Source organism: Juglans regia, chromosome 7, assembly GCF_001411555.2.
Source record: "Juglans regia cultivar Chandler chromosome 7, Walnut 2.0, whole genome shotgun sequence".
Taxonomy (NCBI): domain Eukaryota; kingdom Viridiplantae; phylum Streptophyta; class Magnoliopsida; order Fagales; family Juglandaceae; genus Juglans; species Juglans regia.
This window is the reverse complement of record NC_049907.1, coordinates 2,341,854-2,355,528: the sequence shown is the minus strand read 5'-3', so window position 1 is coordinate 2,355,528 and position 13,675 is coordinate 2,341,854. Positions and strand designations below refer to the sequence as shown.

The window sequence follows — 13,675 nt, the reverse complement described above, 5'->3', positions numbered from 1 at the left end:
ACTGAAACACGCCGATCTGCAAGTGATGTTTCTTCTTCAGCTCTTCTTGTTAAAGCATGGTAATGTTCATGACTGAGTTGGATAATGGTGTTGTCCTTTTCTGAACAGTTAATGTGGTGAACTGCTTCGGCTGCAGATGCTCCAAAAGCTTCTGATTCTAACTGTGCAGCTCGAAGCATGAGTTGCAATGTCTGAAGAGTTTGCTTCCTTAGGCGCAGTACTTGTTTGACTTTTAATTTTGCTTGCTGTTCGTCATCTATATCCTGCTTGAGCGTTTCTGTCTTTTCACTTGTGTGATTCAAAGTCTGGCTTGTTTCAATTATCTTCTTCTTTGCGTTGAGCTCTTCTTCCCTCTTGGATTTGATGCTTGTGATAGTGCTCCGAAGTTGTGATTCAAGCTCGGAGATGATGGTATTAGACATTATAGATTGGTTTTGAGCACTCGCAAGGCCGTATTTTAGCCTTTCGAGCTCATCGATGAGGGGCCTGGAGTCTAGCCATGATTGTGTAGCTCTTTCTTTAGCTGTTTTCACTTCTTCTCTGGTCTTCATCAGTTCAATTGTCTTAGCTTCCAATGTGCTGCCACAGCTTTCCACTAGGTCTCCAGCTTTGTTCGACTGGTAAGACTCCATTTGCATTTTGCACAAAAGCGAAGCTTTTTGATTGACCCTGATTTGAAGCTCACTAGTCACTTATTTAGTGTCTACTTATAGATTGTCTCTCAACATTAAGTTCTCCAATTTATTTGTCCTTTCGAAAAGTGTGTTTGAGATTCCTAGACAAGCCTTGTTTTTATCGTGTCTCTATTAATGAGCTGTCCACACATGCTGGTTTTTCATGCAATTTTTGCCGCACATTATGGAAGCTAGCGAGTACGTATGATATTGGTATCCATCTCAAGTTGGTTATGTGAGTATGTTTTGTATCCTTTCACATGACTCTTGTAAAGATCGGCTCCTAGAGAATATCCTGGTCTTTTTAGGTACCGAGAGCAGTAAGTGGCTTATTTCTGAAAGACTAACTTGGTATTTTGGCCTTCAAAATTTATTGATCTTAACGATACTAGGGTTATTGTAAGGAGTTGTAACAGATCATCTGATTGTACTTTGGTCTTGGCTGAGCATCATCCTTTCCTCTGCAGGCAATTTGGCAAAGTGGGCAAGAGCTTCGTTTGCAGCCTCCCTCAATTTTCTCAAACCTGCTAGGTTCTCCAATAGCTCCTTCACAAACTCCACCAATTCCATGTGCCCAAAGAATATATATATATATATATATATGTATATCGTTGGGTGAAAGATATGAAAAACTGCATTTTTAAAAACAAATAAGTTGGTAGTCGAAGTACGAGTTGGGATTTCCTTATCATGCTACCAAATAAAAAAGAAATACCTAAACTAACATTAGGCTTTTTCTCTAAACTCTAGGATTTAGAGCGGAAGAGAAGTATATCTATTAATTTCTGGAGGGAGTTTTCTTGACGATATTAAAAATTTAATAAATATATTAATATTCATTTCATATGTCTATTTATCTTTAGATCTTAGAGTCCAAAAACTTGTTATCCCGTACAAAAACTTTATTCCTTCGTGTTACCCGTGGCTCCCAGAAAGACAACGGTGATATTTAGTGACAACACGTGTCATGGGGTTTAAATAAGTTGTGGCCGTTAGTATTGCTTAAAACTTTATTCTAATGAATGTGCCTTTGGAAAAAGTATCAAACTTTGAGTGGTAGTGTTATCTAAAGAATATTATTCATGTAATGATTGAAGCTTAATGAAAGACTTGCTGTTTCGAGTTCTTCGAGGGTTCATGGTTTAGGAGCTTTTTGTGTTTTTTATTTAGTGAGAAAACCTGGACCAGGATAATAGGAATTGGTAACAACACCTATTCTTTACAAAGTAACAGTAGTGACCATTTTTGAAGTTGTAGAGGCAATCAATAGACAAAGGTTTGGTCGGATTTTGCAGAGCCTCGTAATAGAAATGATATTTGTAATTATAAAATATGTAAATGTTGTGTATATTTGTTTTTTGGAAAAGTGAGTAAATATGACACTAATATGAAAAAGAATAATGTTACATATAGTCATGAAGTGTGTAAATACCGTACAATCATTTTTAAAAAAAGTGAAGTCTACTACTAAAAAATTAAATTTTTATTATGTAGATCATGTATTTACTTACTTTTTTCAAAGAGATTGCATGGCATTTGCACATTCCATAATTGTAAATATAATTTCTCTATGAAAAAAAATAATTTTTTTAATAATAGATCTATTTTTTTTTAAAAACAGTACGCTTGCACAATCTATATTATATTAGATTTAACATTACTCAATAGCCAAACTAAGGGGCGATCTATTAAGGCAGTAGTTATCGCTGCAGACAGCCTTCAATCTATATGGTAAGTAAAAAAAAAAACATAACTTTGGAAGACCATAACTTTATATTCAGTTATCTCACTATTTTGTTGGATGGTACTTCTAGTTAATTCAAAAAGGAAAACCCATGACTATAAAGCTTTTGCTGTAGGAATTTGTTTGGCTAATAAGCATGTTTAAGAACATATGCTCCTCTAGTGAATTATTAAGCGCATATGCTCTTCTTGTGTTTTGTCCTCTGTTGTTGTTGGAAGACTAGGGCAAGACATTATACAGTACTGGAGGTTTGAATCTATCCAAGACCGTTAAATCATATTCCCGATTAGGGAGTTTCATTGGTTTTGTCTGTGTTTCTTTTCCGCGACAAGCAGCTTGGCAAAGTAGGCAAGTGCTTCTTCATTAGTACCCTCGTTCTTAATTTCCTCAAACCTGCCAGTATCCAAATTCACTCTTGACACTGGCTTCTTCAATAGCTCCTTCCCAATTTCCACAAGTCTTTGCAGATTCTCCATTGTTGCAAGGTCAAGAGCCGATTCATCTCCAATCAAATTGTCATCCTGTAATCCATGTATTTCCATGCATGTTGAAAACAAAAACTTTTGATTTATAAATGGTAAGTATTCATGACATCAGGACAGATGGTCCTAGTTTTCATCTAAAAGTTTAATACTCTTCATCTGTGTTGAATCATACGGATCATTGAGAGAGAAGTGAGAATACTGAAATGTTGACTTATTGTAGCATATGGTCATTAAAGATGTCAAAAGGAATTCATTTTATGATGTCGCTTGGTACGTACCTGAATACGAAGGTAGTTGTTCTTACGACCCAGGGCTCGGAAGAGGGTGGACACGTGGAAATCAACAATATCAGAACTTGCATCCCCAAATACATCAAGCAACGGTGTGGCACCATTCTCATACAACCAATTAAGCAAACCCCATTTGGAGACTCTGGCTGCAGTATACTTCTCCTCATGTTTGGCTGCACCCGTGCCCAACGATAGAACTAGCATTCTGTTGCTGCACTCCATTGCTTTCATGTCATTTAGCTCGGTGTGTTGCATTAATATTTCTTTCAATATCTGGCTTATGGCCATCATAGTCTGCAGATTTAGTTTATACAGGATAATAAAGCTTGTGAACTTGGTCCAATGTGCCTCTAAATGATCAAATCAGCTACTTACAGGATTATTTGCAGCAACCCCTCCATCAATGAGATGGAAACTCCGAGTCTTTCCCTCAGCATTCTTAGTCTCAAAGTGATGTGCTGGAAGAAAAGTGGGTGCCGCAGAGGTGCTGATGCAAACATCTGCTAGCTTAGCGTTCTTCAAATCATTCAGTTTTGCCTGTACCCAAAATTAGAGCCATGAAGATTGATCATCACTTCCCATTTGTGGCCACAATTCCAATAATCTTGTGAACTTTGCAGCCTAGCTATACTACAATTATTATTGACATACACATACATCGTTGGTGGAAAAGACAACTGGCTGAAGGAGCTTGATGTCGAATGCAGGTATGATCACGTTTGTTAGGGTCTGTTTCAGTGTTAGATTGCCTAGTAGCCCGTTTGTCAATGACCTCAGGTACTTCCCGTCGTACTTAGGCCCCATCACCGAACCGATCAAGCCAGTCATTGAACTCACAAAGCTTTTTTGGCTGGTTCCATTAAAAAAACTTGAGTACTTCCCGTCAACATAATGCACTTTACATTTGTTGCTAGTTCAACAAATGTTGAAGAACAAGGGATTTTAGTTTTGTTGTTTGATTCGAAATTTACCTGCGCCCTGGAAAAATCTTGGGGGAGTGCTCTAAATAGAAGTTGTTGATATCCTTTGCAGCATAGAGGGGACGGCTTTCCTTGTTGGGTGCCGAAAGCATGGTGCTGACCAGCCCACCTGTACTTGTTCCCGCAATTATGTCGAAATAGTCTGCAATTCTTGCTCTGGGCCCGTCCAATTCCTTAACATGCATACCAGAGATTATATACAAAATGTATGAAACAGAATGAAATGATCTAGGGTTGGCAAGAAGTAGGAACCTGAAGCTTAGATTCAAGAAAGGCGAGGAGGGTGCCTGGAATTATCCCTCTGATGCCACCTCCATCAATGCTCAACACAGTCACCATCTTTCCCTTTCCAACACCAGTTGCCATTTCGATGGAAAAGAGCTTTTTGATATTAAATTCCGTGCCCTTCAGCAAATGAATATCAGTTTGACAGTTTGTAATGTGTCTCAAGCATGCCCATCATCATGTTTATCAACTTCAACCTCCAATATTTATGACAACTGAACTGACTACAGAAGGCTGGAAAAGCATTCCATGGCCAGGCCCCATGCATGTGTGGATACAGGACTTCTTGAACTAGAGCGGCACCTTTATTGCTATAGATACTTATATTAATATTGATTTGTTCTAATTCTAAAGACTCTAAACCCTTTATTCTCTGCATCGAAAGGAAATGACTCAGTACTCCCGCAATACAAGAATAGCATCAATACTCAATAGGCCTACCATGTCACACAAAATGGAATTTTTTTTTTTTTTTTTGTAATGGCTCCTGACTTCATGAGTTAACATAATCCTAGATTTTAAGTTGTTTCAAAATTCAAACCTATGGATGATACAAATCTATCATGTCGAATTTTCAAAGTCTACAGAATAACTTTGTGAATTTCCAGCTCGAAGCAAGCCGATTTCATATTTATTTGAGAACCTAACAACTTGAAGATAATCATCTCGACTTATACAGTTAATGTCTGATCATATCGACTAATCCAATCGAAAGATTGATAGATACATAAGGGTAAATTATACATTATCTATCTACCTGATAATCCAGTACTTCGAGAAAAAAGAATAGAGAGAACTACAAAGTGTGTAGGATAATTAACAGATCAACATGCCAAAAGCAGGAGTGTAGTCGGCGTCCGCCCTACTAAAATTAATTTGTGATGCTTGAGCTTGACGTACGTCTTGAATCCAACACGAAGAGAAGAGAAGAGAAGGTAAAAAAACACTCACTGTTATCAGTACGACACCAAAGAAGAATAGCCACGAAGCTGCTAAAGCCATGGTGATGATTTGGAGTCTGGAGAACGACGTGAAATATGATATTCTCATCCTTAGAAAAACCTCGACAAATGAAGAAAGGGAAGGGTGACTCGGAAGCTGTGCAAGTGAGTCGAAAAACTCGGAGATTCAGAACCTTAAGGAAGGAAAGAGCTGAAAAGCGTGCGGTACCAAAAGCAAAAGCTAGCATGAAAAAAAAAAAAAATTGTAAAAGTAGAATGGATGGTTGAAATTAATTAATCAGTCAAAAAGCAAAAAAATAAAAATAAAAGGGCCGGACAGTCCCAGTGAACTATATGAACAAACTGAGCGCCATTATTCGAGTCTAACTGTAAGTAAATAAAGAATTGCGTATGGAAGTTCTTGAATGAAAATGGTGCTCTCTTATTGCGTTGTGGAGAATGTACAGTATTGCTACTTATATACGGATTTTTTAACAGAACAAGATTCTTCCTAAAATTAGAATACAACTCATTTAAAAGATATTTCCGAGAATAAAATAATAATAACAAATAAATAAATACAAATAATTCATCTTTTATTCAAATAGACCAAGTTGTCTGGGCGACTTGCAAAAGCTGGAAGAGGAGAGCATGTGGTAGCTTGACCATGGGCTTTGCTAACTTGAGGCTGGGCTTGTGCAGATGGATTTTGGACTTCATGTTTATTGTCTAATAGCCCCCCGCAAGATGGATAGTAGAGATTTACTACTCCCATCTTGGATAGGTACAGCTGTAGTAGATGGGCAGACAATACTTTGGTAAAGATGTTTGTCAATTGAGCTTGTGAGGGAACATGAGAGATGATGATACTACCTTCTTGAATTTTATCTTGGATGAGATGGCAATTCAACTCAATGTGCTTGGTTTTTTTTGTGAAAGATTGGATTGGGGGTAATGTGTAAAGCCGCTTGATTGTCACAATAGAGCATGGCACCTTGTGGATGTGAAACCTACAAGTCAGTAAGTAGAAATTTGATCCAAGTAAGTTCAGAGCATGTGGATGCCATGGAACGATATTCAGCTTCAGCAGAGGAGTGAGAGACCACTGCTTGTTTCTTTGACTTCTAAGAAACAAGACAGTTTCCAAGAAAAATGCAATAACCTGTGACGGATCGACGTGTGTCAGGACATAATGCCCAATCTGAATCACAATAGACACTTAGTTGTAACTGAGATGTGGAGGGCTAGAAAAATTCCCTGACCAGGTGTTGTCTTGAGATATCTAAGAAGCTTGTGAGCTGTGGCCAGATGTGAAGACGTGGGGTGGTCCATGAATGTGCTTAAAAGCTGGACAATGTAGCTTATATCAGGTCTTGTGATTGTGAGGTACAATAGTCGTCCAACTAGTCTTCTATAAGGGCTGGGATATGAAAAGGGCTGCCTCGAACCCTTACTCAACTTGAAATTTTGTTTAAGGGGTAGTTTAAGTGGCTTACATCCAAGGGAACCTGAATCTGAAAGTATATCTAATGCATAATTTTTTTTTGACATAAATGTATTCCTTTAGAGGATCTTACAACCTCTAAACCAAGAAAGTAACGCAAGCAACCAATATCTTTAATCTAGAAATGAGTGTGCAAAAAAATTTTGAGAGAAGTAATGGACTGTGAACAATTATTAGCCACAATCATGTCGTCAACATACACTAATAAAGCAGTGAAAGAGGTGCCATATACTTTAGTGAAGAAATTATAGTCGGCTTTAGATTGCTTGAACCCAAAAGCAAGAAGAGAAGAAGAAAACTTGGAGTGCCATTGTCTTGAAGCTTGTTTAAGGCCATAGAGGCTCTTAACTAATTTGCACACTTGATGGGGTTCTCCTTTAGTGTAACTCAGGGGTGGGTTTTCTCATGTAAATTTTATCGTCTAAATCACTATGTAGAAAGACGTTAGGTACATCAAATTGATGTAAGGACCAGCCTTGTTATGTTGCCACAGATAATAGGATCCGAATAGTTACTAATTTGGCAATCGGAAAGAAGGTTTCTGTGTAGTCTATGCCTTCTTGTTGCGTAAACTATTTAGCAACAAGTCTGGCTTTTGGCCTCTCAATGGACTCATCAGAGTTGAATTTAATTTTGTAGACATACTTGCAATCAATGGCTTGTTTTTCAGGAGGTAAATCAGTGAGGATCCAAGTGTAGTTTTGTTCTAAGGCATTTAATTTAGTTTCCATAGCTTGGTACCAACCATTATATTTTATGGCTTGCTTATAAGTGGCTGGTTCATATGTAGTGGAAATGGATGCAGAAAAAGCACTAAAAGAGGGAGTAAATTTCTAATAAAATAGATAGTGAGCAAGAGGATGAGAAGTACCCGTGAGTTCTGTGCAAGACTTGGACAAAGATTGAGTTGGTTCGTGAAGGGAAGCCTGCTTGCAGTGAAAGTCTTGCAAGTATTGAGGTGCTCTCCTGAGTCTATTGAATGAAAAGGAAATATTGATTCATGAAACACGACGTCCTTAGAAATGAAAGTAGTTATTGTTTCAAGATCAAGGAATTTGTATCCCTTGATACCAAAGGGATACCCAAGAAAAATACATATGCGACCACGATGATCAAACTTTTTCCTACCTTGAGAGAGGGTAGAAGCAAAGCATAGCGAGCCAAAAATTTTTAGATGAGCATAAGTTGGTTTAGAATAGAATAAAAGCTCATATGATGTTTTATTTTGAAGAGTGGGCTCAGGATCCTATTTATTAAATAGGTGGCTATTAAAACACAGTCATTCCAATATTCAATTGGAGGACCAGTTTGAAATTTTAAAGCTCGAGCCACATTTAACAAGTGTTTATGTTTTATTTCTACAATCTCATTTTGTTGGGGGGTGGCAATACAACTTTTCGGGTGAATGATGCCCTTGTTGTTGAAAAACTCAGTCATTTGAAATTTCCCCCCAATGTCACTTCTTAAGATCTTGATTTTAAAATTGAATTGAGTCTCAATAAGATTGTAGAAAGATTCAATACATTTTCTAGTTTCAGATTTACTATGAAGAAGGTATAACCATGTACTTCTAGTAAAATCATCCACTATCGTCAACAAATATTTGGACCCATCATATGCAGTTGTTGAGCAAAGGTCCCATAAATCGCAATGTATTATTTCAAAAGGAGAAGATGTTATATGTTGACTAGTAAGAAATGTTAGTCGATGTAACTTAGCCATTGGACAAATGCAACAAGGCTTAGTATTAATGGAAGAGATATGGTTTTTTACAATAGGATCATTGATCAAACTAAGACAAGGAAAAGATAGATGACCTAAGCAACAATGCCGAAGGTCGGTAACACCAATATTGTTCAAAACAGAAGCTGAAATAGTGAAATGGGGTATTGAAAACTGTGAAAGTGTTGTGGCTAGACTTGAAGGAGAAATTTCAGTTCGTAGCAAGTGGTAAAAAACATCCCTCACTTCACCATTCTCAATCGTTGTCCAAGAGAGAAGGTCTTGAATAAAGTACAAATCATAAAAGAAAAATGAGACAACAAGTGAGGAAAGTAGCAAGTTTCTTAGCTGAGAGGTGATTAAAGGTGAATCATGGAACATATAAAACATCGGTGAGGCAAATGGAAGTTGTGAGCTGAACATTACCGATGTGTGAGATAGGTACTTTAGTTCTATTTGGTAATTTTACAGTGTGAGAGATAAGTGATATGGTATAAGTGAACAAGGAGGGGCAACATACCATGTGGTCTGTTGCGCCCGTGTCTATGATCCAAGGAAAGGTGCTGGATTGTAGTGCATGGTGTGTGTGTGTGGATATTGAAAGAGATATACCAGCAAAGTTGGAATGAGGGGAAGGCAACTTGGACTGAGCCTTGTTGAAAAGTTTGTGACCCGGGGGACAACCATGCAATTTGTAGCATTTATTTACTATATGACCAGACAAATGGCAATGAGAATAGAGAAGGGCCTCGGCATTGCCAGCCTTAAAACATGTATCAAGTGTATGGCCTGTAATTTTTCAGTGAATGCAAAAGGGCCTGTCTCTCTTTTGGTTAGGCCATGTTTGGGATGGAAATTTTTTAGGGGAAAAAGATTTCTTAATGGAAAGAGCCATTGAGTTAGGGGATGGGGCGCGATGGGTAAGCTGATGTTGGCGCTTTTGTTGTTGGATCAATGAAAAAACCTTAGTGACAGGAGGTATGAGATCTAATAACATTATCTGGTCACGTACATTAGAGTAAATATCATTCAAACCCATCAAAAACTGAAAAACACAGTCACGTTGGTAACGATCCAAGAGAGTAGACATGGTACCACAGTTGCACATGAGAATGGGGTCATAAATCGAGAGTTCATCCTCTAAGGTTTTGAGCTTACCATAGTAAACACTTACAAAGTCGTATTCTTGAAGGAGACTGGTAAGGTTGTTCTTGAGTTGAAAGATACATGGTCCATTTTGGTGGGAGAAATGGTCCTGGAGGTCGAGCCATATGTCCCGTGCATCATCGACGAAATCAATGCAAGATTTGATAAAGGAACTGATGGAGTTTTGAAGCTAGGACACCACCATGTCGTTGCAACCTTCCCAAGGTTCAAGCAAGGGGTCAACTGGGTCGAATGGGCGTGGGATATCACTCGTGACAAAACCCACTACTGATACCATGTAAGTAAACAAATAGGAGAATAAATGGCACTAACGTGTAGAGAGAATTGCGCATGGAAGTTCTTGAATGAAAATGGTGCTATGTTATTGCGTTGTGGAGAATGTATAGTATTGCTACTTATACACGAGTTTCCTAACAGAATAAAATTTTTCCTAAAATTAGAATATAGCTCATCTAAAAGATATTTCCAAGAATAAAATAATAATAACAAATAAACAAATACAAGTAATTCATCCATTATCCAAATAGACTAAGTTGTCTAGGCAACTTGCAAAAGCTATAAGGGGATAGCATATGGAAGCTTGATCATGGGCTTTGGTATCTTGAGGCTGGGCTTGTGTAGATGGATTTTGGGCTTCACGTTCATCGTCTAATACTAACACAGTAACACGTACGATCGAGGATGATCATTTACAATAAGACTCGCCCAAAAAATGTTGTGAAAAATGGCAACTTGAATTGTCTGAAAATCTTCCTTAACCTTGTTTAGATGATATGAAATGAAATGAAAAATTTATAAATAATATTAAAATGATTTGAATTAGGATATTTTGCGGGATTTTAAGAAATGAAAGAGAAAAAATTGAATAAAAATATTATAAAATTAAAATGTTGTTAAAATATAATTTTTTAATATAAGTTTTTTTGAAGTTTTAAAAAATTGAATTATTTTTTATATTTTATTTGGAAGTTTGAGAAAATTGTAATGATTAGCCAATGATTAGATAAAAAAATTAAAAATTTGATATTGAAAAGTATTTGTATTTGAGTGATATTTGAATGTTGAGATGAAATAAGGTATTGATGCTACTAATTAATTCATGAGGAGGTGTTTGGATTGGCCGGTTGTAACCACAGTATTCTTCTGCCATAAGTGAGGGTTATCAATAATATTGAGGTACCGTCTTTTTCCTAAAAAAACAAAAATGAGGTTTTTGGATCCATAGTTTTTTTCCCCTCAATGATTGGAGTAATGTGCCTCAGTTTTTTTCTAGCTTTTCCTTTCATTTTTTCTTGGAGTTATATTTTAGCCACAAATAAATTTTATGAAAATAAATATACAAATTAAAGCAATTTTACAATTTAACATACTACGTCAAGTTACATTTATTGTAAAATAGATCTAACATATAACATGATGAAGCCACATTAATTTATGAGTATTTTTTTATGAAATCTCTTTATAGCGGTAACACTTCTCCTCTTTTTATCTTATTGACAATATGAAAAAAAACTCATTAGGAGAAATCATAGTTTAGAAATTAACATATGCATGATATATATATATATATATATATATATACACATGTGTACATGTTGTCTAATTGTCTTGTAATCACATTGTATATATAATAACCTCAAAACACATGATATGATCAGAATATAGATGTAAAAAAAGCCTTAATTTATGTGTTCTATATCTACATTAGCTTAAAATTAATTACTAGTCTAGTAGGTCGAGCATATATCTACATGATTAACATGATATATTTGACTTATTTAAACAAATAGTTATTTTTTAATAGAATTTAATTAATTTAATAAAAAAATCGAGTATAAGTTGCACTTAATTAATTCCGACTTGTTGATATATGATTCATTTCATTAACAACTGCTCTAAAAATATGCATGTGCATATATAATTAATTAGATAATCTATATATATTTTTTTAGCTTTATCGCGTCTGCCACTTAATCTATCAAGTCGTCAACAAGACCTCCCTCCCAATCATCATTATTATTCTTCTTCTTCTTCTTCTTCTTTCCTTTAATTATTTTATTTGTTTTAAGAAGAGTACGGTACTTCAATTTTATTAAAATATTTTACTTGTAGTTAAAGAAAATCGTAATTACAACCAGATACTTGGAGGTTACAGATACTCAAAAAACCAAAACTCAGACATTAAAAAAAAAAAAAAAACCCAATATTACAAAATATCAATAATGTTCAAAGAAAATTACAAGACCAAGACAAAGGAAAAAAAAAAAGAAGATGAAACAGTAAACACATGCAAAAAGAGCACGCAAACAAATAAGATCAACTCAATTAAAGCAAATACAACTTACTAGTGGAAACCTACGTGAGATGCAAATAGGGAAGACCAATATCGGGGGGTTACCTCTCTCCCAATCATTCATGCGGTCATGTCTTGTTGATCATGTTTAAGCTAGGAACATGTAGCTCTGGTTTGTATTTGAAACTCATCTCATCTTATCATTATAATTTTTTTAAATTTTTACATAAAATGTAATAAACAATTCAACTTTTTCAAATTCTAAAATAATAATAATATTAAAAAATAATATTCTAATAATATTTTATTCAACTCAACTAAAACCATCTCAACTCATTTTTAAATGCAAACGGCCGATCGGATCGAAGACATGCCTAGTAGTACTCTTTTTATGCTTTTCTTTAATGTTTATGGCATTATATATATCGGATCACATGATATTGTCATAATGATATATAGTCTAATGTCCTGGCTCATTTCTTTTTTAAGTAATGGAAAATACCTAATATTGACCTATATATATATATATTAAACCGATATATCTCTTATAAATATATATTATATATATAATAGCTCTTATATATATATAAATTATAGTGCTTTTAAATCAGTACTAATGGATGTTTCAAACACTGATTTGATTCATAAGCTGTGGTTCATGTACTTAAAATTTTACTTACAAAATCTATTTTATCAATTTATTTTTAAGTCAATTAATATATTTTGAATTTCAAATTTCATAATATTCAATGTATCAATAAATACGCAAGCACGTAATATTGTTATTTGAGTAAAAATTATAATCACAAATTAATAGCAATATTTCTCATTGGTCCATTAATACATAATTATTATTAAATATTGGTTTGAGACAATCAAATTTATAACCATATTCCTTGTGGACTTTCAATTAATATTTGATGGAAATTACAATTGAAAAAACAGAGGAAAATGAAGAGAGAAACTTCAATCCACAAAACTGTTGGATTGATTCTTGATATTCTGTCTATTCCACTTCTTAGAATACAACTTATATAGTCACATTGTAAACATCACAGCATTAATTGTCAGTTTCAACATGTGTTACGCAAAAGGAATAAGATGGCAAATTTGTTGGCAAATGATGGTGTCAATGGCGTCGATTTGGTCTATACTAATAATTCTATTTTGCCTTGAGCCCTTAAAGGCTTGTTGCGTTTGGACTTGTCTGGTATTCCTTCGTTAAGATGTCATTGAACTTTATTGTTGGTAAGCTTTTTTATGGTCTTTTTATAGGCTTGTTTAGTTGTCTTCTTTATTGGCTTATTTTGTTTGTTTATTTTGTTTTATGTTTTCTTGGTTGGCTTTGTCTTTGAATTTAATCACGGTATTCCTCCGCCACAAGTGAGGGCTTATTAATAAATTTGAGATGAGGCTGCTACGTGGGTGGCTACCGGCTCTTTAATTCCAAAAAAAAAAAAAAAAGAGAAGAAAAAGAGTAAACATCACAACATTAATAAAAGAACAACTTTCAAGATAAGCTAATTAACATTATAATCTAAACATAGCAGAACACACTAATAATAAAGTTTATGAAAAACTCCATCAACT

At 35.2% G+C, this 13,675-nt stretch overlaps 1 protein-coding gene across 1 annotated transcript; it reads right to left on the bottom strand.

The window, feature by feature from the left end:
• Positions 1 to 2,482: 2,482 nt before the first annotated feature.
• LOC108985174 (patatin-like protein 2) lies at positions 2,483 to 5,623 on the bottom strand. Its single transcript, XM_018957367.2, has 7 exons — positions 5,410 to 5,623; positions 4,426 to 4,578; positions 4,165 to 4,346; positions 3,851 to 4,043; positions 3,569 to 3,730; positions 3,182 to 3,487; positions 2,483 to 2,939 (listed from the first exon to the last, which is right to left on the bottom strand). The coding sequence occupies exons 1-7, from the start codon at positions 5,506 to 5,508 to the stop codon at positions 2,715 to 2,717; spliced, it is 1,320 nt and encodes a 439-aa protein (XP_018812912.1). The 5' UTR covers positions 5,509 to 5,623; the 3' UTR covers positions 2,483 to 2,714.
• Positions 5,624 to 13,675: the final 8,052 nt, after the last annotated feature.

What these genes read in the sequence shown, in the direction of transcription:
- LOC108985174 (XM_018957367.2), bottom strand. Translation starts at nt 5,508, where the DNA reads ATGAGAATATCATATTTCACGTCGTTCTCCAGACTCCAAATCATCACC. An exon ending in TTGTCTTTTCCACCAACGAT is followed by an intron (nt 3,731 to 3,850) that starts GTATGTGTATGT and finishes TTTTGGGTACAG; the next exon opens with GCAAAACTGAATGATTTGAA. An exon ending in GGGTTGCTGCAAATAATCCT is followed by an intron (nt 3,488 to 3,568) that starts GTAAGTAGCTGA and finishes CTAAATCTGCAG; the next exon opens with ACTATGATGGCCATAAGCCA.